Consider the following 27,633-nt stretch of genomic DNA (forward strand, 5'->3'; position numbering starts at 1 on the left):
CTGTGCAAATCAAACAATTTTGAAGGAAGTTAACTTTTATGGTTTCTTTTTACAAATGCCTTGGAGCTATGGAAAATATTTTTAAACAGCGCAGTGTGAGTAGCGGGTATCTCACAGTCGGGCCATTCAGCAACATCGTTCTCTTTTTCTTTTTGTTGTTGTCTAGGGCACCCAGCTCACAGTTGTTATGGAAAATAAATTGGTTGAGCTTATTTGGTGCACAGGTTGCTCTGATGGGAACGAAATATGACAAGGACACAACCACCAACCGGCTCTTTTAAAGGAAGGGGACAGAGGCAAGTATTGAAGGAATAAGAAACGAGATATGTAAGACCCTAGACTTTTGCTGGCAGAGTTTCAATAGTTAGAATAAATTTTGTTATTGTTGAAAAATGTCTCGTTAGCTAAAAAGAATATATAAAGATTATGATGAATTTGGTACCTCGACAGCCAAAGTTATCGCGAAATAACCGTAACGTAAAATAACAGTGTTTTTTTCCAAGAGAACTATGCTATTGTTATGCTAATAGATTTCGGTGGGCAGCTGCCAAATGAAACTTGATGTGAAAAATTCCAATTCAATCAACCACGGATTGTTTTCGAAATTATTTAACACAGTCAAGTGCAACTATATGGCTTTTAAATATTTAAGGTACACATATTATCTTTCCGCAATGCTGAATTAAAAAAAAGATTGTCAACTGTCAGGTCCCTGAGGTCTTACCCAAATAGACTTTATAATTGGCCGAGCGAGAATGTCAAAAAGCACACTATGAAAATCTTGGACAGTTGCCGTCGGCATTTAGTTACTTTCTGTTTATTTATTTTTTTGCTGCCTGCCCACTATTTTTTGAAGGTTTTGTGTGCTATTTATTTGCTTTTAATTCGGTAGCTTTTAGTCAAATTATTCATCATCGTTATTTCTCTTGAATAGCAACGCTATTTAAAATATTTTTCATGTTTGAATTTTGAAGGAATTTTCATCGAAACCAAAACTCTATCATCATGCTATTTGTTTTGCTTGGATTCGGATTTCCATACACATTTTGCATTCATCTGACATATCATTTTCGCAACTAAAAGAGTTTTGCAGAAAAATTTTCCTGCATGTATATGCCGCTTGCTTTTGGAATATTTTGGCACCCATCACACATTCTGAGGCCTTCATTTAAACAAGAGCTTTTTAAATCGATATTTGTATGCCGAGGAGAGTGTGAGGCAGAAAATCGAAATGATAAGCCCGTTGAGGCCGGATGAACCCGCACGTACACTCACAGGGACATAAACATTCACCCACTAGCCTCTGTGAAATATTTAAAATCTGATATTGCCAAGATTAAATGTTGACCAGTTTACCGATTTAAAACAAAACATAGTTATTGCATTTTTATTTGAGGCATTTCCATTTCCATTTACTTTATTTATTTATTACTTAAGTAGAGCAACATAAATTGAGATTCTTTATCAAATTCATTTAAAAACATTCGTTGTCATAGATGTTTGACTCCCAGCGGGTTTATACAAAGAAAAATCATTTCATAAATATTGTACTAAATTTCATGAATCCTTAAACCAACAAGGTAAACTCAATTTTGTGGATTCGTCTGGGACCAGTATCAATATGGGTTTTTACAAACTCTGAACATACGTCTAAACGCTGTCTGCGTATTTTTGTAGGCATTTATGTTTTAACAAGCCCTAGCATTTGCCAGAAAAGGACGCCAGTTACGATGATTAAGTACTTGAGTGCGCAGTACACGGCATGCAATAAAATGTAATTAAATGTGGCTCAATACAAATCGTATAACATTTATTTTCCTTTGGCACTAATTGGAATTTATACTTGTTTTAAGGGCCGTTTAGCTAACGAAATGATGCAAAAATGTCATTGACATTTGTGCGACATCTTATTTTCTGGGATTTCATGTTTTAATAAATTTTCCTTTTTCTATCGCTGGAAAAGTTGTTCTTTCACAACCAAACTTCTGTGCTTGTTTTCAATGCTCCTTTTGTAGATGCTGTTTATTTCTTTTTGTTTTTGTTTTCGTTTTTTTTTTTTTGTTTAATTGACTTGAAAACCAGTTTTATTTGTTTGCAGGCAGCAAAAAAAGGCAGCGCAACAGCAACAAGCATTAAAAGCAAATATAAATTGTGTGCTGCCCAACTTGGCTCTTGGTTTTGGTTTTGGCTTTCGGCTCTCTTGTCCATTCTTATACCCTTGCAAAAAGTTATTGCGATTTCTATGCGAAAAGTTTAATTTGTTCTTCGAGACGAAAGTTCATACCTTTTCACAACCCTAACTATCCAATTGCGTTCGTGTTTGTTCTATCACAATCGATCAACACATTTGCCCCTCAGTGCGTAAACAATATCTGATTTCAAGGGTACGAAAGCTTCGATAAAGTTTACATTTCGTTCTTTCAGTTACCTCTTTTTTTTACACAGCTAACACACAAACAAGAGACGCTTGCGCTCTTTTTTTTCTTATCATAATGCGATTATTTTTGGGCTGCCCGGCGCGTATAAAAATAAAAGTATAAAAGTATAGAAACTTTACGCCATAGCATCCGACTGTGCGAGAGTGTGTCTGATTTTCAGTCCAATGTGGGTATATGGCTCTGGCGAGCTCAAAGATAGAAGAGCTTTAAACTCGTTATTGCCTCCGTCGCTAAGCAGCTTGGCGTTTTTTCTCTTTCTCACGCCCTCTTCCAGCATCTCTCTATCCTACTCTGTTGATGCGAGAGTCTGATTTTTCGGGATCTGCCCTAACTTGGTTTGCCTTATTTCGTTTGGCGCTTTAATATTTCTTTTAATTATAAATTGGTTCTGCCTCATTAAAGATGTTTCTGCCCGATGTCGAAGTGCGAATAGCCGTTAATGTCAATATAATTACAGAGCTTTATAATTTCAGAGGTTCTTTAGTCAAGTTTGTGTACAATTCTAAATAATTATCTAAACATTTATCGCTCGACAAAGTGTAAAGATAAAAAATAAGGCGTTACTTTAAATACATATGTCAATTAAAATATTAATAAAAAATAGTTATCAATTTTGAAAATGTGATTAAAATAAAATCTGCTATCATTTTGTTTTTTTGATTAAAATTAACGAAAAATCGACATTAGGAAAATAGACTGCGGAGCTGGTCCTATCATTTGTTTTGATTAATGACGGAAAAGTGTGATTTTTCTTTCACTTTTTTATCCAAGTATTTCTCTCTTTTTCTCTTTATTCGGTTCTTCTTATTTGTTGCACACACAAGCGTGCGTCAAATGCGCTTGCCTTGTCTAATTTATGCAAATTTAATTGCCGCCAGACATTTTAATGAAATTGAAACATGCCAGGCTGTTTGTTGGTTGAGGGGGTCTTATGGCAAAGGGGCGTTGTTGGTGGGTAATTTTTTTTGTATAACTTAAGATACTGGGCAGATTGCTAACTTATTGAGGTCAGTAAGAAATCCAAAACTTGCTGTTTTCCCATTTAACGTTCGGTTATCGTGGTAAGCGGCCTAAAAGGCATGTTTAAATGCAATTGCTTTACTATAATTTGTAAAATTAGCTGGGTAGCTCAGTAACGGTTTAGGGGCACAGGCCATTAAACAATGCCTCATGACTTGCACCTTTTGGGTTAATCACTTATTAAATACCCTTTAAGGTATCTAAAGAGGCAGAAGCCAATTTCAGTTTGAAACGCTTTAATTTCGCTGCTTTAATTATTTTCCCGCACCTCTACCCGCTATTGATAAATATTTCTTGCTGTTATTTATAGGATTTCATTTTATTTTGGTTGCTTTTGTTGTTGTTGCCTGTTTGCCCCGTTCATTCGCCGCTCGTTTCATTTCCACTTAGTTTTATTTCTCGCACAGTGGTTTGTTATCTCGCGGAACATGCGAACATGGTAAGTCACATACATTTTTTTATACTTTTAAACACTCTCGTGACACTGTTCGCTCTCTGCGTGCAAATGTCGCCGATGTCGTAGTTGTTGTTTTCGTTGCAAAAGCAAATCAGAAGAAGAGACGGCTCGCTAAATATCTTTAATTGTTGTTTTTGTGCGCTATTTAAACTCGCGCACAGACACAAAAGCATTTACACACACTAGACTGCAATTTTGACACTTGCACCGGGGTGAAAAAAGGGAGGAATTATCTCGATTTTTCCAGCAATACTTACAAGTTTCGAACGTTTTTAATTAGCCACAATGATTTTTAATGTTTATTTGAATTGGCTCTGCCTCCGGGTTTAGTCACTCGGTTACGCACGACTAATCTGCCGTGCCTATTGTTTTGCCGTCGGTCTTTTCTCACTTCCACTGCGGGCAGCTGCTGCTCGATCGCGTTATTTTTTGTTATGCTATATCGCTGCGAGACGTTCGCTCACTTGCGTTCCGAATGCGTTCGCGTTTTTTCAGCAAATGAAACGTTTCACTGCCAAGGCGTTGCGCCGTGGTTGCCAGGGAACGATTTGGAAAGGCGACGGAACGACGCACAGTGGACATGCTCCCATGTGGAAAGCGGAAAAATATATTTTAACTATCACTGATGTTACGTTGAACATGAATACAACAACAAAAATTAACTAGTAATAGCAACAACAACAGCCACAATTACATCAATACAATTTAATGAAAATAGGGCTTACTTGTAGGACTTAAACTGGAAGAAGAAACGCAATTTTTTCCCACGGTTAAACACATACATATGTATATTCACATATCTAGAATTTAAAAGATGAAATTTTACTCTTTGTATGTATAACAGGAAGAGTTGAAAATCGGAAGAACTTAAAGACCCACTGTGCGACGGAATGACGGGATGACGGAACGGCGGGTCTGTCGTTTGGTTCGTTGCCATTTGTTTGTCGCTCTCGCCCTCTGTCTTACTCGCTCTCTCACTGACCGACTGACTCACTGTCTTTCCCGCTCTCTGCGCCGAAAGTAGTGAGCAAACAGTGAGAGAACCGTTTGTGCGTATGTGTGTGTATTGCGCCATCGCTGTGCACCTGGGTATCTGTGTGTGTGTCCCTCTCTGAGCACATTTGTTTGTTTACAGTTTTTCGTTTTTGCACTCTGTATTCGAAAAGTTATAGGGTATATTCGAATTCGCCACCTAAACCCTTGAATAGAGGAAAATTTGTTCGAGTTCAAACTTGTTTTATATAATTCTCAATTTATGGTTGTACCATTTTTAGAATTCCTTATGACGTTATACAACTGGAATTCTTCTTTTTGTTGTTTTAATCCTATCTTGGTCTGAAAAACGCAGTTGGGTGTGTTTGTGCACATATTTTAGCACCTAACCAACCTTAAATAAATTGCTATATTTAAATTATTATATTTATTTATTTACAAAAAATCAAAACCAATGCAGGGAATACTGAAGTCGCTATTATAAAATTTCAAATTATGTTGCCCGATGGGGTCTTTTGCTTTTTTCTTTTCGGTTTATGTTTTTCATTGCGTTTGATTGTTTTAAATTGAGATTTGTGTGCCAAAAGCGGCGGTGCAGCAGTAGTGACTGTTGTCATCTTGTCGTTTTTTTGTTGCTGTTGCTTTTGTTGTGTGTGCAACATATGAAAATGTATAATAAATTGTGGCCAACGCACTAAATCTGGAAAGTCCTGGCATAAATTTGTAGTTCGGTTACGTGTGTTTCACGTTTTTAGACACCAGAATTTCATTTGTAATTGTTTTCGGCCGTGTGAAAGGTAATGGGATTATTTCGGTAACAGAATAATATTGGGGTGGAGTGCTGATGGTCGAAAACTTTCTGATTAGCTTTCTTATTCTGTGTACTCTACGGCAAGCTCTCATAAATAACGCACTTACTAACCCAATTAGGGATCGTCTAATTTCGTTACGGTGCGCATACACGTTAGAGCATGAAGTTATTTAGATACAGTGTATAGATTCTATAGAGCTTTCCCTGTATTGCGGAAAAGCATTGGGGGAGTGTCTCTAAACTTTTACCGCTGCTAATATAAACAATGCAAAAAAGTACTGTCATTAGAAAACAGCTGTTTTTGGTTTTGATTTTAATACGGAAAACAATAAAACATGAAAAAAATTACCTAATATCACAAAACCGTAAATAAATGGCAAGGACCATTGATGATGAATTGTATAAACTTCTCCAATAAGTTGTGTACAAGCAAAGGCTGCCTTAAAGAGTTTGTACACTTGGATTGAAATTTCGAAATTCCAATCATATATGAACCGTAACAAAAGCCTAAATAAGTTGACAAACTTAAGTTAATTAAATTTGAAAAGTCTCAAGAAGGCAAGTTGTTCGAAATTTTTTTCAAAAATTTGTATCTTATCATGTTTCTCACACCTCCGTTAAACAGCACACCATGTCAAAATGTGATCTGTTTTTTTTCAGTGTATAACACTTTGTCAACCGTAAAGCAACATAACCGAGAGCAATACCAACAATATAACCGCAACCGAAGTGAAAAGAGGATCCAGAGCGAAAAAACTGCAAGCGAAACTATAAATAGCGCCACAATGTGATAAGCGCATACATGGAACTGTCGAGCAGTCTGGGCCCATTGAAACCCGTGGACCGGAGGAGAGTGGAGGCTCAGAGGAGAATGCTTAAGGTGACAGAGCTACAGCAGAAGCCAAGATCCTAGCGACAAGTGCTAGGATCCAGCATTCTGATATAAAAGGCGTAAAGAAAGCCATTTCTCGACTCCCGCTATTTATCCGAAGCAACGTATCACAATTTATCGTTGTCAAAGTTATCCACATGCTCGTCGACTACGAAACGTGGACTTTCGGTCTGTCGCACTGTCGTCGTCAGCAGGGGACATAATGGTGCACAGTGGTAATAAAAAGTAGAAAAAATCATTTAAACAACTCCATATTAAATTTAAAATTTTATGTTGGAATATCAATAAATAAAAAATGTTAATTATCAACATTTAAGATATTTATAACTTAAGGCGTTTTCGGAACAGTTAAATCTAAAAATTGACAAGCAAACCCGTTTAATCTATTTACAGAAACTTATTTTATCGACTCTCAAATTAAGTTAAATCATTTTTGCGACACGAATTACTTTAAATATCGAAGTAAATTGCGAATGATTTAGCGGAATTTACTTTAATTTAATTTAAGCCAAAGGTGCCTTTAGTGCTGCTTATCAATGCATATTTTAAACAAAAAATCAAATTCTCAAATTTAAAGCATTCTACGGGTTTATGCTTGATCTCCTATGGTTCTATGAAGGTGCAGCAACGACAGATTTTTTAGGTTTTATGGATTCGAACTTAGGCGAACTCAATGATTATTTTTGGTCCCACTGTAATAATGCTCTCTTCTCCGCAATCGCTCGCTGATAATTTTTGCTCATGTTTTCCGAATGAGTGCAAGGCTCTCCGCAATTCTATCTCTTTCTGGCGTTGTGGTTGCCCATCTATCGTAGCTATTGTGGTTAAAATTTTTTTAAGATAATAAAAACTAACAACTAGTGTTTATTTGTTAACAAAGGCAAACGGCAACAGGTTCGTTGACCAGCCATCTAGCGTTCAGAGAGAAAAAAGAAGGCAGATCCATGTAACGAGTCGACTATAAGATACTTTCTATCGCAGCGCTTTAACATGATATTTTGCATACCTAAAAGTAAAGCAAAACGACTTGGATTTTACTAAAACTCCTGGCCACTGGTATGTACATATATGGTTTAAAAAAAAAAAAAAAAAGATTTCGACGCTATCAAAAAATAAACATAAATATAAATATGTACATATGTATTAGAACCATAATTTTAGGTGCGGAAAGCGCGATGAGGGTTGACTATGGGGTATCTTATAGTCGGGAAACTCGAAATTGTTTTGTAGTGTTTTTTCCTGTGAGCAGAGGTTAAGTATTACAGAAGATTCGACTTGGGTTAATTCGAGTTACTGGCTTTTCACTGTATTTGGTATGCATTGCGGGAGCTTGTTGTTGCCATATGCACATTGAATTTCGGCCCTCTGCTTTCCCCTCTTCTTTTGGTGCTGCCCATCAAGGTCAGAGCGTTGTGAGTATTTAAGCGAGTATGATTTCAAGGAACAGCAACAAAACGAAGCTTCACTAATGAGAGTTGCCGAGCTCGGTGACAGATGCACTAGCGTGGATTAAAAATGTGCAAAATGCAAACAAAAGATTGCGGCCCTCAAACACAAGCTGCGCTGGCAGCAACAAAAACAAATGCAGCGGCAATGCAGGAGCAACAGAAACAATGGAACAAACGGTCTTCACTCGACTCCCCCACTCTTTCTCTCTCTCCTTCTCTCACCCGACCAATGGAGCTCCCACTGAAAACGTAGAAAGGAAACGGAGTTGCGGTAAATCTGGGCCATGTAAAATATTTTAAATCAAAATTAAGCCGATAATTAATGCTGCAAAATATTCGTTTGTCTCTTAGTGCTATTGCAGTTAGCATATTGATGACTGTTTTAAATGTGTAATTAATTAATACAAAGGCTGAGTTGGAATTTACCTGTGGGCAGTAATAAAATCAGTCGTTAGACAAGCACGACAATAACGAGCTTACATTGGTGGTCATATTATTGGAACAGACCTATAATAGTTATTTTACAGCCGTGGTCAACTTATTAAAAACAAGAACACCTAAAATCTATAATATATTAACATCTAAATATATAATTAAAATGATCCGTTCTATTAACATTCATTTCTAATGACAATAATTTTGAATAAAAATAGTCTATAAACACAGACAACCTTAAAGTTTTTTTTCAACATTTTATTTAAACAGAATATTTTATACGTTGAAGAAAAACAGTCTTAAAGATTAAAAAGCTTATTTTGCCAACAATTAAGTTCATCACTGTTCATGGCGAGTGTGCTAAAATAACATAAAACTTTTCGACCATCCGTTAAAAATATATTTTTGAATCATAGGCGACGTATACGTCGCCTCGGATTTAATTACCATTGTGTCACAAGCGTTCATTTAAATGATCACTGGCTTCCTAATAAAACAGTCATCACAAAAATCTTACGAACCCATTGACATCATATTTAATATGATTAAAGCACTCCCAAAATATATTACATAGCTGCGCTTTAAATTTGCATCTCCCTGGTTTGGAGATACTAAAATGAATAAATAGAGACATAAGAAAGCTTAGGACACTGTCAAAGGTTATTCATTTAATGAAATACGGATGCCGCGAACTGCGGAGGATAAGTGGGCGAGCCACATACATATATAGTATCTACATTCGTATTTGATTGCATTCAAGTTGGAGAAGTTAGGCAAAAAGATGTTAAAGCTCAGTAAAATTGCAAAATGGTTTTGCATATATGTATATTCCTATTTTTAGTTGCCACCCAGTGCCTTTGCACATCATGTTCCACTACCTTCAGGGAAACGCAGCTTTTCATTCAGCTTTTCCTCAGTTGCTTCACTTTGCTTTGTTTTTCTCAACTTATGCGCGCATTGTTTTCATTTGGCTTCGTTCGCCATGCTTTTTGACTCATTCCAAGCATAGTTTTGTTGTCGCGTCGCCGGGAAATGTTGTTGATGTCATTTAAAATGAATTGAAAAAGAAAGCTAAAAGGATTCGCATTATACAAATTTTGAATACGATACACGCATTTATATTTCAGGCTCAATTATAAAAAAACAGAGGCTGTTAAATTATGCATTTGTTAAAAAGTATGTACCAAGTAGATGGTTGCGTTTCGGAACCTATAAAGAATATATTATGTCCTTAATCTGGCCAGTCGATCTAGCCATAACTGACTGTGTGTCCTTTCTATATTGAGCAATGTGGATAAATAAAAAGGGAATATATAAAGTGGTGTTCTATTAAATGACTTTTGTTAAAATATTAGCTGTTCGTCTGCCTAGCCGCTAGAAGGAGCAATCGAGAATCGTACCTTTTTCCTCTATTGGCATCACAAACCAGAGAAATTGTATGCAATGGAAAACAAAAAAGTTTTCAACTTGAAATATAATACTAGTCGGCAGCGCAAGTACAAGGTAAAACTTAAATGTTGGCTTCTGTCCCATTCCGTATATTTCTTTCTGCTGACCCAGCATTTTTTTCATGATAGGCGAAGTGTTAGACGGGATATCAGAGATATTGGCATAAAGCGAAGAAGTTACCGTGGACAAGCATAAATTTATTTCGTCTCACTCATCTTTTTTTTTTTTGTTTAGTTTTACTTGATTTATGACTACAGTGGCCCGTAGTAAGATATTTTTGCTAAAGCACAAAGGTCCACCACACCACATCAGCAATGCCAGATAAAAACAAGCTCCGACTGTGGGATACCTGGTACTCACGCACTGTTACAAAATGTCGGATTTTATGAAAAACATTTCCTTTTTTTTTAATCAAACCTTTAATTTTTAAAATTTAGCGCCACCGACTGACTACACGGTTTGCAGAGGCGGAAGGAAGGTTGGCCAAAATGTTTAAAGGAGGTGGATTGCGAAACAAAAATTATTACCAAGATCGATTTTTTTAAACTGTTTTGCAGACAAACTTGGCAATTGATGCTGATTAAGAAAATAGCTTCGTACGGTCGAACAACACTTTTTTTCTTCATATACCCTTAGTATTCTACGAATAACGGGTATAAAAAAACACACACAGATGGAGCGACAGAAATCGAACTTTATTGATAGCCGCGTTGTGGAAATAAAAAAAGGGGGTGGCCAATGGGCGTGGCAGCGGGAGATGCTGACAGAAATGTTTGTGGGCGTATATTTTTTTGAGTGTACACTCACTCGCATATCTCTGCGTACACCCCAAAAAAATTTCAAAATCTAACTTTGAACATTAATCGTTCGGCCATTTATGCATGTATTTTATTCATTCTTTTTTTAAACAAAACTATGGTTTATTGTCTTCATTGACGTAGAAATATTAGAAATATTCAACAGGGGGTTATATTTTATTTTTAATTTTAAACCTAACACTACGAAAAAGTGTACGCGCAAAAGTCTGCGTACAGCAGTTTTCAACTTCGAGGAATGCAGGATTGTGCGATTTCCGTTAATTTTGTTGTCGCCGATCTACTTTAGAATGCCTAAAAATAGACATTACGCAGTTAAAATGAAACTTTTTCATTATAATAACGAGCATATTGCAACATGGAACAAAAAGGCAAGGAAATTTCTGTTGAGGAGTGGAAAATTATATTAAAAGGTTTTTTGGATGGAAAATCTTATAGAGAAATTGGTGCTTTAGTTGGTAGAACCCACTCATCCATCCAAAGAGTGATAGATAACTACAACTCGGCTGGAAGTATCTTGCCAAAGGCTCGTTCTGGCCGTCCGCCTTTGCTTATAATCCGCGAGCAGAGGAATATTATCAAATCTATTCAGCTCAACCCAAGGACGACAGCTCACCAGGCAAAGCTGAAGGTCGAGGATAGATTTTCCAAAAGAGTTTCCGAAGATACTGTACGCCGGACCATAAAAAAGGCTGACTACCATAGCAGAGTCGCCCGCAAAAAACCTCTCATATCGGAAGTCAATAGACATAAGCGCCTAAACTTTACTAATGAGTATATTTCCAAACACCAAGACTTCTGGAATAAGATTATATTTCCCGACGAAACTAAATTCTGCATATTTGGAATCAAGGGAAAGGTTTTGGTATGGAGGAAAAGCGGAGAAGCCTCAAATTAAGAAAATTTGGTTGGCACAGAAAAGCAAGGAGGAAGCGGAATAATGGTGTGGGGTGTATGGCAGCAAGTGGCGTTGGAAAATTGGTATTTATCGAGTTAATAATGGATCAGAAAATCTATATTGACATATTAAAAAACAATTTAAAAGAAAGTGCTGAAAAATTAGGGCTCGAAAGTGAATGTTGGTTCCAACAAGACAACGACCCGAAGCATACGGCGCAGAATACCAAGCTTTGGCTGCTGTATAACGTCATAAATCAGCTGCGAACACCTCCCCAAAGTCCTGATCTAAGCCCAAATGAGCATTTTTGGGATCTTCTTGAGAGGAAAATCCGAAGACACACGATAACATCTAAAAAAATGCTCAAGAATGTGATTCTCGAGGAGTAGGGGAAAATTACAGCAAATGAGACAACAAAAAAAGTGGATTCCATCCCGAGACGCCTTACGGAAGTTTTGCAGAGAAAAGAATACCCTACCAGTTACTAAAAATAATATTATTTGTGTTTTAAACAGGTGTACGCAGACTTTTGCGGGTACATTTTTGGTAGTGTTAAGTTTAAAATTAAAAATAAAATATAAGACACTGTTGAATAATTAAAAAAATACGTCAATGAAGACAATAAATTATAATTATGTTTAAAAAAAGAATGGGTTGAATATATGCATAAATGGCCGAACAGCTAGGGTTTAAAGTTAGATTTTGAAATTTTTTTGGGGTGTACGCAGAGATATGCGAGTGAGTGTGTGTGATATGGAAGCAACACAAAAATGTGTGCCATGTTTATGCCTCGCACTTGTTTATGACCAAGAAACTGACAAAAGCAGATGAGAAGAAAAAAAATTAAATAAAAAAGTGGCCGAGGCAGAAGTTGAGATGCCATTTATATGCAGTACATCCAAAATTTAGTCATTTCAACAGCAAAGCCCTAATGAAGTAATTAAAATCCAGACTTAACAAAAGTAGGTACAAACATATACATACGTATACACACATATACGTACATGTGTAAAGGCAAACCCATTTTCAATTAAGTTTAACTATTTTTAGTTGGCAAATAACTCTGTTCACCAAATATGGTTTCAACATTAAAGATTTTTAATTTGCCTTGTCATGTCCTTTTCAACTACATAAAAGTATTATGACCAACTCGGTCTAATTTTTCTCATATATAAATGGCATCATTTTTTTTTTTTTTAGTATTAATACTTTCTTCTGGATCTAAGGGTGTGAGCAAAGGGAAGTTATAGAACATAATAGGGGCGGTGCAAGAAAGGAGGCTGTGAAGAAGCCAGAAAATATTCAACTATAAAATAAAACTGTGTATAGATGAAAGAGTTACGTGCCAGAGCTAAACAAAAAAAGAAAGTACGCGTGACTTGAAGGCAAAACACAAACATATCAGCATTAAAGACAAGACTATGAAAAAACACGCACCCTGGTTAGGTTCTTCTGGAAAATATTTTAGCTAGTTAATAAGTTTAGGTCTCGGAACACTCTTATGACCATCATAATTGTAACATTAACTATTATTTCAGTATTGGTGGAGTTAAAGTCAAGATTATGAAAAAATTTATTCAGCTAAATTATTAGGGTTAACAGGATTATGTCCTTCGTTTTCCCTGTCAAGGGCTTTTCCACGAATACAATCTGCAGTGCTTCCTCTTATGAATAAACACTCAATTATGCGAACCACTCGTAAGAGTGGTTTACACATTTCACATTCACAACTTAAAAGAGTGAACAGCTCGAAAAATTTTCATTGAAAACAATGAATAAATAAATTTTGAATTGAATCTGATCAGACGATGAGGATGATGACGATGTTAAGGGCTGTATAACCATTTGGAACCAACCAAATGTCAATAATCGGACTTTGTTAGGTCTTGGACGAAAAATCAACTAAAAAATAAATTTCAGATCATCGTTTAATTTTGTATTCCTTTTCTATGTAAACAGTAAACAATAGTAGTTAAAGTAAGAGCATGTTCACACAATTCGATGGAGGGGCAAACTCGGTTTTTATTAGTTTTTCGTTATGAGGTAGCACTGTATATGAAATGGGACTTCAATGCGGTTAAAATCCCCACAAAATACACCCAACCATTGTACTGTGTAGGCTAACGGTACCGAAAAGGAGTTCCATGCGCCGGCAAAGGCAAAGGAGGTGGAAGAAGGCGAAAAGAGCGCGACAACGAGGACGAGGACAAAGTGAATCTTTGTCGTCAGTATGACGTCGCGAAAACGAGCGCGGTTTGTAATGAGGACACCCTTAGTGAAAAGAGCGGAGAAAGGGGAGAGCGACAAAAGCTGGACAAAAGGGGAAGCGGGTCACACTTTGCCAAAAAGCAACAAACAAATAAACAAGGCGAAAAACAAAACAAAGCGGGCGGGAAAATAAAACTAAAACAAAGAGGGGGAGGCATACAAAGTGAGCACACATTGAACGAATTTAGAAATAACGCAAAGCAGCAAAAAGGCAATAACAACAAAAACTTGGGGGCAGTCAAGAAACAAAAAAGCGTACAGTGTTAAACGTGGCCTCTGGAATTTCGTTTCGTTGCCAAATTCTTTCGCACAAAGAGAGAGGAAAATCGAGAGGCGCGGCGAGGAGCAACTCCAACTGTTTAAATTTTCAAGCGCTATATTTTTTATTTTTCTTGCCTTTATGCGTGAGTCTTGACAGTGACAGATGCGCACAGAAAAAAAAAATATATTATTGAAATGACAATATATATATGGAGTTTTTACTTTATTTAATATTAATAATGTTAGGTCGATAATGATTTTATATTCTTCAAAACAAAATGTCATATTCATAAATCTATAAACAATTGTATGTGAATTTTCTTTTTGTGTAGAGCCCGCAACACATCCCAAAGTCTGTCTTTGCCCCACTTCCTCTCTGCATCTCTCTCTTTTTGTCGTTTCGCGTCTCTGAAGACTTTACTTGCTCTTGGAGTACCGTTACGCTTAATCGCCAAGAGTATGTGTGCATTTGACGCGATTGCGTCTCTCGTCACTATTCCCCTCCCTTTGTCTACTCTCTCGTACCTCCCACCACCCCTATCATTGCCCCCAAGCAGCCACCTGCTGTTCATGCACAACAACTAAATCTAACAGTGGGCCCAAATGGTGTTCGTGGAATTGAAAATATTGTTAAACGATACATCAGCAGTCTTGTATCTTTCATTGTTTGTACATTAGGGCGCTTTGAGGCTTAAGAACAGAACATTTTTGAGAAAACCGGCGTTTGAGGGTCTCCGTTTTGTCTTTTAAGTTTATCACTCATACGTAGTGTTGCCTTTAACCCAATAACTTATTCTAACTGAAATAACAGGTCGTATGAGTAATTTTTTCGGACACTTTTAAACCATTACGCAATGCCTTAAACTTAACATTCAATTTATTGGTTTGCGAACTCAAATTGCTACGTTTTGGTCGTTCTTATTATTTCTTAAGTTTATTTTTGAAAGTTCAAGTTTTTAGAAAACAGCTATCATAAAGATATATAGGTAGATACATAGGCTGGTGCAAAACTATAAACTATTTTTATATCATATACCAAAATAATATTTTACAAAAAATAAATTAACAAATTATTCACAGTTTTTAAATAAACCCCACAGTGCGATGCTCTGAGGCCCTTCTTTCTCGGCTCCCACTTCCATTACCCATTTCCCACTTACTTGCCTTGTAATTATTGTCATTACGTCATAAGCAGGCAGAACCGCGACGTCGCACTACAAGCCCACTTACTCGACCCCCTTCCGTTCTTGCCACCCACTGCCTCCCACACGGCACCACCACCCCCTCGGTCCGTTGGGCGCCCTCTGGGTTTTGTTTTGATTCGCCTTGGCTTTTAATTTGGCGCGTCGCTGGTGCGTTTAAAAGAATTCCGTCGCTGCCCCATTTTCAGAAAATGCAATGGGGGAGAATTGTAGAGATTCTCTCTGCGCGAAAATGAGAGGGGCAATAAGTGAAGAACGAGAAATAGCCAGAAACCGGGCAACGCATCTTTGATGGCTCTTTCGCGCTTATTTTAATGTGCATTTAAATGTTTGCTTTACGTAATAATTTGTTATTTTATTGTTGGTGCATGCCATGAATCGCTAATGGGACGCCCATTTCGCAGAGTTTTGACAAGCAGCATATAAATAAAAACCCAGCAAAAAAATAGAAGCTTGGCAATTAAGTTTGACATTTGACGGGCACGCGATAAAAGTTATCGATGACTGGCAAGTGGGCGGAAGGGGCGGGGCAGGGCAAACAAATTTGATTGCTTAAATGACGCGTGAAATTGGCATCGAAACTACAATTGAACTTGAAAGTAAGAGAAAGATAGGGTGTTGCACTTCCAATTAGATGACTGAAGTGCACGAGAAAAAAAAACAAATTGAAATCACTTTTACTTTTATTCATTTTCTACCTGGGCTAAGTTATCTCCGTCCCTTTCAAACTGATTGCTTTCTTGTGTGTGTGCGCAAAAACAACAACAGAAACCTCAAAAACAGCTGAGTGTTCGTCGCACACACATACAAAGTCACACGTGCTGTGCTTTTAGCCAAATTAATACAAAAAAGTAAACGTATTAAAGCCGGAATGACTTACCGCTTAATAATCTTGCTCTTTGGGTCCCACAACGATTTGCCAATATTTTATTAAAGCCTTAACCCACGATCCAGCTTCATTCTTACGTTACAGTGCACTATTCTTTTGTATATTTCATTTTAATTATGCACAATTTTAAACAATTTGATCGCAAAATACCGCATAATTTTTTATTTTTCCGAGTCGAGACGTAGAAACGCGTGAACCTATCGCAAGCAAACAACTAACATAAATATATTACCCTTACAGTCCGCATTAGTGTTGCCAGCTTTTGGAAAGCAAAAAAAAAGCGAGATTGTTGGAAATCATAACATTAAAAAGCTATAGTTCATTTCGTTCCACTTTTCAAAACCCATTTAATTTTGTGTATCATGTATGGTTCCTTTCTATAAAATAAACATATTCTTTAAATTTTCGGTAAATATCGACGATGCATACTCGTTTCGCACAAAAAATAAAAAAAGAATTGTGAAATTGGAAATTAATTTACTTGTGATGCCCACGCATTAGCATTTTATATATTATTTGTTGATTGGCTTTAATAATATCATATATATGTAAAATTTATTTGAGCTGTAACAAATATTTTTTAGATATTAAAAGTTTGTCAAGATATGGCGAACTGCAAAGGCTAATGTCCTTAAAACCTAAATTTTTGTAAAGAAAGTTTATTGTCATTTATTAATTTTTACCGAAATTGGTATGTTTGCATTATTGAAAGAAAGTTCAAAATAAGCAGAGCTTGAGTCATAAGATACATATATGTTAGGTCTTTATGCCATAAATTGTTGGAGTTATGAAAATATTTATATTTATTGCGATTATTATAGTTTTGACATAAAAAAAAAACCAGTCTTAAAATAAAGAACATTTTAATGGCTAGAAAATGTTTGCCTGCCAACACTGCTTCACAAATAGCTTAACAGAACGCTGTTAACAGAACTATCGATTACAGTGTCTGTCGATTACAGCTGCCATATGTGACGAAGAGGAAGAGCGAAGAAAACACGAAAAACTCCAATGTTTATGAAATAATTCGATTAGCGTTCAAGGAGAATGCTGTAAGCGCAGATAAGGAGCTAACGCGCCCACAAACATAAACACACCGCACAGGAATCACCGATTTCGACGCGCCCAGGAATCACAGCTGTCGGGTGGTCTCATGGCCAACAGAAACATGCGTAACACTAACACCACAAAAGTGGAGGCTCTGATCGAGAGCTGCCGCAGCGAGGGCAAGTGGCAGCGGGTCATTGAGCTGACGGATGAACTGAAGACCGGATCGCCCCACAATGGTGAGTAAGCTGGCGCGAATGAGACGATGACAAAACGCCCGCAATGACTTCTCTCTTCCCTTTATTAGAGTGCCTGGCCAACTTCCTGGTGGGTGAGGCCCGGCTGGAGAATTACCTGGAAGAACATGCCCTCGCCGGCGCCGACTCCAACTTCGGGCGCGCTAAGTCAGGTTTGGCCGAGGCACGGCGCTTCCTCCACTTGGCCCTAGGCGAAAGCGGCCAAAAGGCGGGCATTGCCTTGGACGCTTACCTGTTGCTCGCCAAGCTGTGCTTCGCCTGCGGCGAGTACGAGCAGAGCCTGGACAACTTCGTCAAGGCTGAGCTCAACACGCTGGCCGAGAAGGAGCTGACACTGTAAGACGCGGACAAGTTTAGCTAGATTTTTAGATATCATTGAAATTCAGTTGAAATTTGTATGCAAATATACATCATATGTATGAATTTCAACCGAAGAGGTTTCTGTTGGTCCTCCAAACATGTATTTATATATATTTAATAATAATTGTAATACTTTATAGGCGCAGTTTAAAGATCCTGGCCGAGTCTTATGCCATTAAGGGACTATGTTTGGAGCAGCAGACCTCAAAGCCGTCATCCAAGTTCAAGAAGGCCGAGAAGGACACGGAGATGGTAAAAGCTTTGTGGTTTTCTTAAAACCCTGCGTAAACTTACTTTTATTCTTACCCCCAGATCAGCTGTTTTGAGCGCGCCACGGATCTGGGACTGCTTTACCTGCAGGAGTATGACATCGTGAGTGGAAGCAGCAGCTCCTCCAACAACTCGACTGCTGGTTCCACGCTAAACGTAAACGCTGGTGTGCAGCCGTCAAGCAGCAGCTTCGCCATTAGCAGTACCATACCGGCGAGCGGTCCCAGCGGCCTTGAAGTGAACCGTCGGATGGGTGCCATTCTGGAGACGGCGCTACAGCGGGCGCCTATAGTGCTTATCAAGACGGAAAAGCTTCAGGAGGCCGTCGAGCGATACCGCATCATGTTGAACGCCATTGAGACGCGGGCGACCCAATCGTTACGTCTCACTCTAGCCCGTCAGCTAGCCGAGGTGCTCCTGAGGGGAGTGTCCGGCACGATTTACGCACCTCCCTTCACCGGAAAGTCTGGCGGTGGGACTCTACGCGGAGGTTCCTCGAAGAAGCTCTGGAAGCCGCGAAAGTACGCCGCCCGCCAGCAGTTCAACCCGCGAAACCAGCAGGAGGAGGTGATTCTACTGCTGCTTATCGCCGAGGCTCTAGCAGTGAGGGATACTGTTCTATCGCAAAGTCCCGAGTTCCGGCAGGCCCGTCAGCATGCTATGGGAAACGTGACGGCCGTCTATGATCTCCTAACTCTGGCTACTGTGCGCTGGGGTCTCGTCCAGCTGTTAAACGAGTCCTTCGAAAAGGCGCTAAAGTTCAGCTTCGGTGAACAGCATGTATGGCGGCAATACGGACTGAGTCTAATGGCTGCTGAGAAGCACACACATGCATTGAGAGTCCTGCAGGAATCAATGAAGCTCACGCCTGGCGATCCGCTGCCTTGTTTGCTGGCCTCGCGCCTTTGCTACGAAAGTCTGGAAACGGTTAAGCAGGGTCTGGATTACGCTCAACAAGCTCTTAAGCGCGAAGTGAAGGGTGGGTTAGGCTTTGCGTTAGACCAAAGCAAATCTAAATTAATGATTTATAACTTAAATTTTAATATCTATTGTCATATTGCAGGTCTTCGGCCATCGCGCAGTCAACTCTTTGTAGGCATTGGTCACCAGCAGCTGGCCATCCAGTCAAACCTAAAGAGCGAGCGGGATGCATGCCACAAGTTGGCTCTGGACGCACTGGAGCGGGCTGTTCAGCTAGACGGGAACGACCACCTGGCCGAGTACTACCTGTCGTTGCAGTATGCTCTTTTGGGACAGCTGGCCGAGGCGTTGACCCACATCCGTTTCGCGCTGGCTCTTCGCATGGAGCACGCTCCCTGCCTACACCTTTTTGCGCTGCTGTTGACGGCGTCGCGACGTCCTCGAGAGGCTCTGGGAGTGGTAGAGGATGCTCTACACGAGTTTCCCGACAATCTACAGCTACTGCACGTTAAGGCACATCTGCAGCTGCACCTGGAGGACGCGGAGACAGCACTGAGCACTGTGCAGCACATGTTGGCCGTGTGGCGGGACGTATACGAGGCTCAGCTGGCGGGGGAGGAGGAGAAACACTCGGATACCAAGAGCGGCGTTCACTTGGCACATTCCTCACAGATGTCCGACAAGGATTCGAGTAAGTTCTCGCCGGCTGCCGCCTGTAAATCCAAATCTCTCTCTCTAACAATGTGAATGTTCTGTGTATACACACTTGTGTATATATATATATCTGTATCCCAACTTCTGCGGAATGTGTGTATTGTACATAACAAACCAATCAAATTCGCAAAAATAATTGTAAGTTTGCTAATGAGAGATCCCGGTTTAATAAGCTTCGATTGCGAATTCATGGTGATCGGACTTGGTTAACACCGGGATTTTTTTTCAATTTTTCTGGTTCCGTAGTTCGCTGATTGCATATCTGCCTGCCGTTGCTTGTTTTTCTCCTACGTAGTACTTTATTTATTTAAAAATATATTCCTATATTTTTTGATGGGAAATTTATAGCTCACAGGCCAAGTTCTGAACCTGTCTATAACTCTTTACTTTTCATTGGTTTAAGCTTAAAAGACAATGCAAAAACAAAAGGTTTCAAAACTGGAGAACTCTCCCCTATACATTACATATAAATTACTGATCGTTAAATTTCTGATTAACATTTGTCATAAAGTGCACCAAAACTTTTATTTAGTTCTAACGCTTATTTCGCGTAAAGTTTAAATAATTATAATTATATATTTTTGTCAATGTAACCCCTTGATTTTAGTTTCGTAGCTGTATGGACAAGTTTTAAGCTAAAATGTTACCTTACTGTTTTCAGTACCTTGAAATGTTGTCCATCCTTTTTCTTCAACTCTATCCCAGTTCCGTTTTTTGTTGGTTTTCTTTTCTTTCATTTCCCATCTGATTAATATAATTTTAACTTTTTAAAGATTCGGTGTACGCTGCATCCCTCGCTGCAGTTTCCCGCGTCGAACAGGCACTGAGTGAAGCGGCCAGCTCGCTTAGCTCGTTTACCCAGCGACCAGGACCCCGACGCCCCTGGATGCTTCAAATTGAGGTGCGTAAATTGTTGGTCATTTTACAGAATTTGTTGAGGTTTATCTGGTTTATAATATCCATTTTAGATCTGGCTTTTGCTGGCTGATGTCTATCTAAGAATCGATCAACCCAACGAGGCTCTTAACTGCATACACGAGGCTTCCCAGATATATCCTCTTTCGCACCAAATCATGTTTATGGTATGTAGTTTAATTATGCAAGTACATTGTATTCGAGTAGATGGAAGGATTTTTTACATAAAATGTGTTTCTTCTTTAAAAGTCCGCTTTGTAATTTTTTTTATTTAAACGTAGAAGCTTCGTACAATTTTTGTATACATCTAAATTAAAAAAATTAGCAGCACAAAATGTTATTTTCTTTTTGCATGCAACCAACTGCAGTTGCCCTTTGCATTTCATAATAATATCCTTTACAAATAAAGTCTCCTTTTCATTCCGAATTAAATTAATTTTGTAAATGAATTTTTTTTTTAGCGAGGTCAGGTGCATGTCTATTTGGAACAGTGGTTTGACGCCAAGCAATGTTTCCTAAATGCTGTGGCCGCCAATCCCCATCATACGGAAGCTTTACGTGCCTTGGGGCAGGCTCATTTGATACTGGGAGAGCCCAGACTGGCTGAGAAGATGCTGAAGGATGCGGCTAAACTGGATCCAAGCTGTCCCAAGATTTGGTAAGCTTTAAGAGGTTTCACTTGGTTGACAAACCCAGACTCATTTATGAAAATTTACAGGTTTGCTTTGGGCAAGGTGATGGAGACCCTGGGCGATTTCCATGCCTCGGCTGATTGCTTCTCCACGTCGCTGCAGCTGGAGCCGTCGTGTCCGGTGCTACCTTTCACGTCAATACCGCTGGTCTTTGAATAGGATCCTTTCTTTGACTCCCCTTTGGTTCGATTGTAGCAGATTCAACCTCAACTAACCTCAAAGTAAAGAGCAATATTACTTACTATATATATATTCATATATATACTTACGACTTTGAAAGTTCACGTTCTAACTAATATCTTACCTTGGTTATAATTAAATGATGTGTCGCAGTATTAGAACATAAAGGGCTTAAATATTGTATATGCGTGCGTGTGCTTGTAAATTATTAGCTAGAATTGTTCAACTTGATGTGTATAAAATTAATAAAAAACGTCCCGACCTAGATCTTCAGACGATGTATGCGATAAAATATTAAATTAAATTAAAAAGTATATCTTCTCACTCTCTAACACATACACTTTTTCAGGTTGAAGCTCTGTTCTGTTAACTTATTTGATTAGTCCATGGAATGTTAATTATTTCTTAAATATTTGATAATTTTTCTTGAAATTATTTATAGTAATATATATATACATAAAATCTTAAAAATGTGCAAATATATTGGTTGCATTGTAAAACCATCATGTTATTTAATTATTCTTCGGACCGGTTTCTCAACAGACAGTATCGTTGTGGTAATACAGTATACAGCTTTCATTGAAACGATCTGGCCAAATAAGTATATTGAATAATGTTTAAACTTAAAATTTAAAAGCATCTGCGAATGAAATCAGGATTTAAGAAAATCTTAACAACCAGAAATTAGGGCATTATTAATTAATTTTGCTTATTTTCTATCGATTACTAAACCATTAAATTACAAAGTAATGTTATTAAAGTATAAACATATATACATACGTATACGTTTCTGTACAAGAAATAAAAATAAAAAAAATGCCTTAAATGGTTTAATGGTTTCGATGTGTTTATTCCGTGTTCCTTGAATCCTTCATTTTTCTAACACTTTTGTGTCCTTGTTTTGTTTTTTATTTGATTGGCCTACCATTTTCCCGAGACCTTTCACTTTCCGCAGAGGCTAATTAAACTCGATAATTTCCGCATTCTGTGCTAAAGGCCAAAAACAGACCTCTACAACTGCCAAGGAGTTTATTTTGAGTTCGGGTGGGTTTTGGTTGGGATTGGCGGGTTTGTGGCGTTGCCAAGGACAACTAGCATATGACCAATCAATGAAAAAATAAACAAGCCAGTCGGAAATGTCGTTGCAGGGCAGGCACAGGAATTTGGGTTGATTACGCCAGGTATAAAAAAAAAAATCCCGAGCGATCCACTTTGTATGCCAGTTTACAGTTTGACCCCGTTGGATTAGGTCCACCAATCTAGATGGGTGATTAGAGTTCCACCAACATTATGACACCCAAACGAAAGCGTCGCGGACGCAGCGAGTCGCGGGCCAGGAGCAAAACCAAAGGACAGTCGGAGGCAGAGCACTTGCAACTGCTCGAGGAGCTGGAGTTGGCCGACAGTTGCTGCGAGATCTGTCACTGCGACTGCTACAGCTCCCACAGCAGCAGCTCAGTGAGTGGCAGGGGCATCCAGCGGCAGGAGAGCCTCAAGGAGTTGTTGCAACTGGACAAGGACATTCAAGCCCTGGAGCAGCTGCAGCGCCGGGACAGTGCCAAGAGCAAAAGGAGTGCCAGCAGCCAACGTAACAGAAGTGCTTCCCGGTCTCCAACGGATGGAAAGTCCTCCCACAGCAGGCGCGGATCCGTCGACTGCCAGAAAAGAAGTACGGACTCCGGTAGGAGTCGCCGGTCAAAAAGTGCAGGTAGCCGCAGGAGTAATTCCCCCGAAAAGCAGCAGCAGCAGAAAGTAGAACCCACTCCTCAGGTTCGCCGACGACGCGGTGCCCAAAGGGATTGCAAGATGCTTCAAGTAAGTGAGCTTAGACCTTTTTTTGATACCTTATTTTGATACTCAAAACCAATTTGTTTTGCAATGTAAAGTAAAGTAAAGTAATTCGTTAATACTTCTTCAATATTTCGATGAGAAATTAGTCTACTGTATTAGTCTATCCCATTAGTCATTCCTACGCTGTCCACCCCAAAACGAGCAAATAAGATCTGTGTATATATACGATTAGGATATTATGCTATATTTATGACAGCTATAGCCTATAGAATACAGTCATCTGATTTTTCATAATCTTAAGAGATTCGCTAAAAGTGGTATAGGGGTATATAGTATAGGGTTATCAAAGTTTTTTAAACAAAAACAGCCATTTTTGAGGTTTTATTTTTAAAACTTTTTGTGTTGCGATTTGTTATTTCATGTTCTAACTCTAAGCTTGAATTTGATTTGATTTAAGTTGATTTGGCTTTACCACTAACATTGTCTTTGCTATCTATACAGCAATTTCTGGGTCCTTTGAACGACGCCCCCGCACTATCCATCATCGGACGGGCCAAGTCCAAGTCGCACGAGAACATGGTACCTTTGCAAAGCCAAACGCAGGCCAAGAAGAACTCGCTGTGCAACTCGATGGCCAACCTGTGTCTGGCGCCCACGGTGCGAGCCGCTTTCCAGCAGGTGCCCAGTCATGACCAGAAGATTCTGAACCGCATGGCGGGAAAGCGGAGCCAGCAGGCCGCCGACAAGGAGACCGCATGGCTGGCCAGAAAGTTCTGGGAGAACGAACGACTGGAGCGACAGCTTCTGCGGGTTGAGCAGCTGGAGGCGTACAAGCAGGCGGTCCACGACAAACAGTTCCAGGACTTCCTGGTGACCAAGGCGCGGCTGCAGACCTTGGCTGAGCGGGATCTGGCGGAACTGAAGCGATTGCGTGGAGCGCTTGACGCCAAGGACGCCGCAGCCAAGAAGCGGCTGGAGGCCCGGCGACTGGAGCGGGACCTTAATCTTTGCCAGCGACGGTGTGAGGAGTTGCGACGCAGTGAGGCCGTCACGGTCCAGCAGGAGGAGCAGCACCTGGACGAGACGCTGCGCAAGCGTGACATCTGCATGCGACTTACCCAACGGCTGCGTCGGGCGGACGAGTTGCGAGGCCAGCTTTTGGAGTCGTACCTGAAGCGGATGCAGCACGACAACTATCTGGAGCAGGTCCATCACGAGGAGCACTGGCGGGAGCGACAGCAGGAGGAGCGGCTGCGCAGGGATCAGCTACGTGGTGACATCGAGCGCAAGAGGCACCAGTCCCAGCGCTTCGTCGAGTGTCGCCAGCGGCGCCAAGATGATCGCTTCCGTACCGCCAAGATCTCGGCCAGTCTGCGGGAGCTGGTCCGCCAATCGGTCACTCCCGAAGGCGCCATCAGTGGATCAGTGGGTCAGGATACCCCAGCCCTTAACGTGTATGCCCAGCAACAACTGCAGTTGGGACGTCTGCTCTTTGATCAAACCTCAAGGGAATGAAAAGAGCGTGCAAAAAAATTCAAATGGTTATGTAAATATTAAATTGTTTGTTGGTTTTATGTAAATAAACTGCTTTGGGATGTGAGATAAGTGTTTGGGTACTATTTTGATCTTTGGAGGTATTACTTAAATGGCGCGTTAAGGGAGCTGCACATGTGGCACATTGGAGTATTATAAATATATTAATAATAAACCTTATTTCAACAGATAATCCAATTTTGATGGTAAAGATACCACAACGAAATTAGACTTTTTAAAAGGTGATTAACGAGCAGCGTGGTACATTGTCAAAAACTATATACCAACATTTTAAATTTATGTGTTTGTCTTTATCTCCGTATTTGAAAACTTTCAAAAAAAATTTTAAAGCCATATTTATTCAAAATTGACGTACACAATAACTGATATCTGATAGTCGTTTTATAACTTCTGATATTTCAAATATAACATTTTAAACGAAATCACACTCAATTCTATTATGTGATGTCACAGATTAGCAATACAAACTAAAGATGTTGCGCCTAGTCTAGATTAATTAAATTAATGATCATAATACATAATCATTTGTTTCATTCTTATTTAAGTTTAATCTTTATAAAACAATTTTAAAAAAATTGTGAGACTAAGATTATATTATGTACTTTATAAGTAGGCAATACGGTATTGAAATACTTTTTAATTGATTTCCGATATCTTCAAATATTTTATGCTCCCCCATTTTTCAATTAAATTTGATATTTTTGGAATGCACGGGGCACGTTCTTTGGTTTAGCATGAGTCATTAATCGACCCCAGCATATTATTGAAATGCGACAAAAAGATTTGGAGTACAAAGATCCGGCAAACAATAAGCGAACCGTTCATTGAACGGCGATGATAACAAAGACATAAAATCCATAGGGAACGGGGGAGGAGGAAGTTGGGGTAGAACAAATCTTGGTTTATGTTTATGGAGACGCAAGTGAACCCCACCCTGAACCTGCAGGAACTCCAGAGCACGTAGGTAGGTAGAGCAGTCCCCAGTGAAGCCCCCTGGTTGAAAAGCCTTGATTGGGTCAGTGTCCGGAGAGCAAAGATTCCTCTTAGCATCTCAGTCTCCAGCGATCACGTTCCGGATGTGCAAACACTCAAAGTGAGTGGCCAGGAGGTGCACATGCATATGCATCCCAACCTGAGACAAGGTTATCGGTCCGCTGGTAGTCTGATTCATCGCCGACCTAGGCCAGCGGTCACTTCCTCAGTTCAAGCTTTCCGTCTCTATCAAAGTTAATTAGATTAACACTTTAACTGCTCTCTCGCTTTCAGCAGCTCAAGTGCATAATTGTTGTGGTGGTTTTGTAATTGAAACAAATTTTGTGCAAGCATGGCTTAAGTAGTAATGGGTTTTTTAGGTATGCTATGGAAGATGTGGAATTTTTGGAATTTATTCTGATACCTTATCCATTATTTCTTATTTACTTGGTATATAGTTTCCTTTATACATGGACTGAAACAAATAAAAAATAAATATATTTTTATTTTCTTTAAACGGGGAAAAAAGTAAATGTGATTTAACAAATTTAGTTAATTACAAAAAAAAATTACTTATTAATATGCCCAACAACAAAACAAATATAATTTATTCTTCGAGGGCAAAGTAGAAATACAAATTATTATGCATTCCATCGTTATCAGTTTAAATATTTTAATAGAGGTATTATTATCTACAAATAAATGAATGAATGGAAAGGTGTCGGAAGTTCAGCTTAAAAAAAATATTATACATTTTTTATTCTATCTTTAGCTGACTTATTATACAATAATTTTTTTGATCTATTTTGTTATATTGTTTAAAAAGTATTTAGTTGTAGAAATTATGGACTTCAAAAAGGTATTAACATTTTTGTTCTTATTTTTCCATTTTTATTAAAAAAATTTTAATTTTATTTAACAAACCAAAGTTCCATTTAAATAACTAAACTGCAGGGTTCGTTGCATAACGATTTAGATGGGTATGATATCTACTTTACTTTACATCCATTTCTACAACAAATGTATAAGCAGAGAGAAAGGAATCTATTATTGTATAATATTCTGGAAATTTTTACTTGCGCTTTTTATAATCTGGCTCTAAATCGCCCCTTTGTTGGCCTCTATCTATTAATCGCTTCTTCTAGCTAATTTACGATTTGTGTTCACATTTTATTTTTGTATTCAATAGGTACACAAATACACGCGTGCAAATATACAGACTTATGGCGATAAGCCCTGAACTGGGTTTCATAAGACCCTGAGATGAACGTTAAACGTGGACAGGGATATTTTATCAAATACGAATACAAGAGTGAATTATGATAGCAATATGTTGATCACATTTTAAATATTCATTTCCGCTAAAATGAATTATAATTTACCAGAAATTGCAATCTTAGTATTTATTATCACCGGTACTCATGCCGACCCTTTAGAAAAGTGTACCCTTTAGAAATTTAGTGTACACAGTGTTAAATGTAGAACCGAAATCAAGAATCGACAATGGATATGTTACATCAAACAAGTATATAAATGTTCAGATTTTAAAAACTTGTAAGTATCCGAATTTTCAACTAACAATGTAGATTATATATTATAGATTAAACCTTCATAAGTCCGAATTTATAAAAATTTTGAGAGCTACAAATACTTTAATTGCCATCTCCTATATTTAGCTTTATTT

General features: G+C 38.7%; 3 protein-coding genes across 7 annotated transcripts in view; 2 read left to right on the top strand and 1 right to left on the bottom strand.

The window, feature by feature from the left end:
• Positions 1 to 16,501, bottom strand: part of LOC108051939 (7SK snRNA methylphosphate capping enzyme bin3) — a 51,724-nt gene extending 35,223 nt beyond the window's left edge. For 2 of the 3 annotated variants that reach the window (XM_044456535.1, XM_044456533.1), the window contains exon 1: positions 4,173 to 4,402. The gene's annotated coding sequence lies outside the window, so the exon portion shown is untranslated. Of the gene's footprint in view, positions 1 to 4,172; positions 4,403 to 16,267 lie in introns of those variants that run through there. The other variant, XM_044456534.1, reaches the window with a different exon arrangement.
• Positions 16,502 to 17,233: 732 nt separating this feature from the next.
• LOC108051962 (tetratricopeptide repeat protein 7B) lies at positions 17,234 to 21,987 on the top strand. 2 transcript variants are annotated; one of them, XM_017134294.2, is made up of 9 exons: positions 17,234 to 17,562; positions 17,631 to 17,916; positions 18,081 to 18,192; positions 18,253 to 19,189; positions 19,274 to 19,822; positions 20,619 to 20,746; positions 20,814 to 20,927; positions 21,222 to 21,418; positions 21,479 to 21,987. In XM_017134294.2, exons 1-9 carry the CDS (start codon positions 17,430 to 17,432, stop codon positions 21,609 to 21,611), a joined length of 2,589 nt encoding a protein of 862 aa, XP_016989783.1. In that variant the 5' UTR covers positions 17,234 to 17,429; the 3' UTR covers positions 21,612 to 21,987. The 2 variants fall into 2 exon arrangements, with proteins under 2 accessions (XP_016989783.1, XP_016989784.1); XM_017134295.2 differs by having other exon boundaries at positions 20,649 to 20,746.
• Positions 21,988 to 22,796: 809 nt separating this feature from the next.
• On the top strand, positions 22,797 to 24,938 carry LOC108051918 (trichohyalin). 2 transcript variants are annotated; one of them, XM_017134207.2, is made up of 3 exons: positions 22,798 to 22,813; positions 22,882 to 23,447; positions 23,925 to 24,938. In XM_017134207.2, the coding sequence occupies exons 2-3, from the start codon at positions 22,923 to 22,925 to the stop codon at positions 24,936 to 24,938; spliced, it is 1,539 nt and encodes a 512-aa protein (XP_016989696.2). In that variant the 5' UTR covers positions 22,798 to 22,813; positions 22,882 to 22,922. The 2 variants fall into 2 exon arrangements, with proteins under 2 accessions (XP_016989695.2, XP_016989696.2); XM_017134206.2 differs by having other exon boundaries at positions 22,797 to 23,447.
• The last annotated feature ends 2,695 nt before the right edge of the window (positions 24,939 to 27,633 follow it).

The sequence above is a fragment of the Drosophila rhopaloa genome, unplaced genomic scaffold (genome assembly GCF_018152115.1).
Source record: "Drosophila rhopaloa isolate 14029-0021.01 unplaced genomic scaffold, ASM1815211v1 contig_115, whole genome shotgun sequence".
Lineage (NCBI taxonomy): Eukaryota > Metazoa > Arthropoda > Insecta > Diptera > Drosophilidae > Drosophila > Drosophila rhopaloa.

Bases quoted from the DNA above. Each gene is read 5' to 3' on its own strand.
- LOC108051962 (XM_017134294.2), top strand. From the start codon at position 17,430: ATGGCCAACAGAAACATGCGTAACACTAACACCACAAAAGTGGAGGCT. The intron at 19,823-20,618 runs GTAAGTTCTCGC...AACTTTTTAAAG, and splicing joins GATGTCCGACAAGGATTCGA to ATTCGGTGTACGCTGCATCC. The intron at 20,928-21,221 runs GTATGTAGTTTA...TTTTTTTTTTAG, and splicing joins CGCACCAAATCATGTTTATG to CGAGGTCAGGTGCATGTCTA.
- LOC108051918 (XM_017134206.2), top strand. From the start codon at position 22,923: ATGACACCCAAACGAAAGCGTCGCGGACGCAGCGAGTCGCGGGCCAGG. The intron at 23,448-23,924 runs GTAAGTGAGCTT...CTATCTATACAG, and splicing joins GGGATTGCAAGATGCTTCAA to CAATTTCTGGGTCCTTTGAA.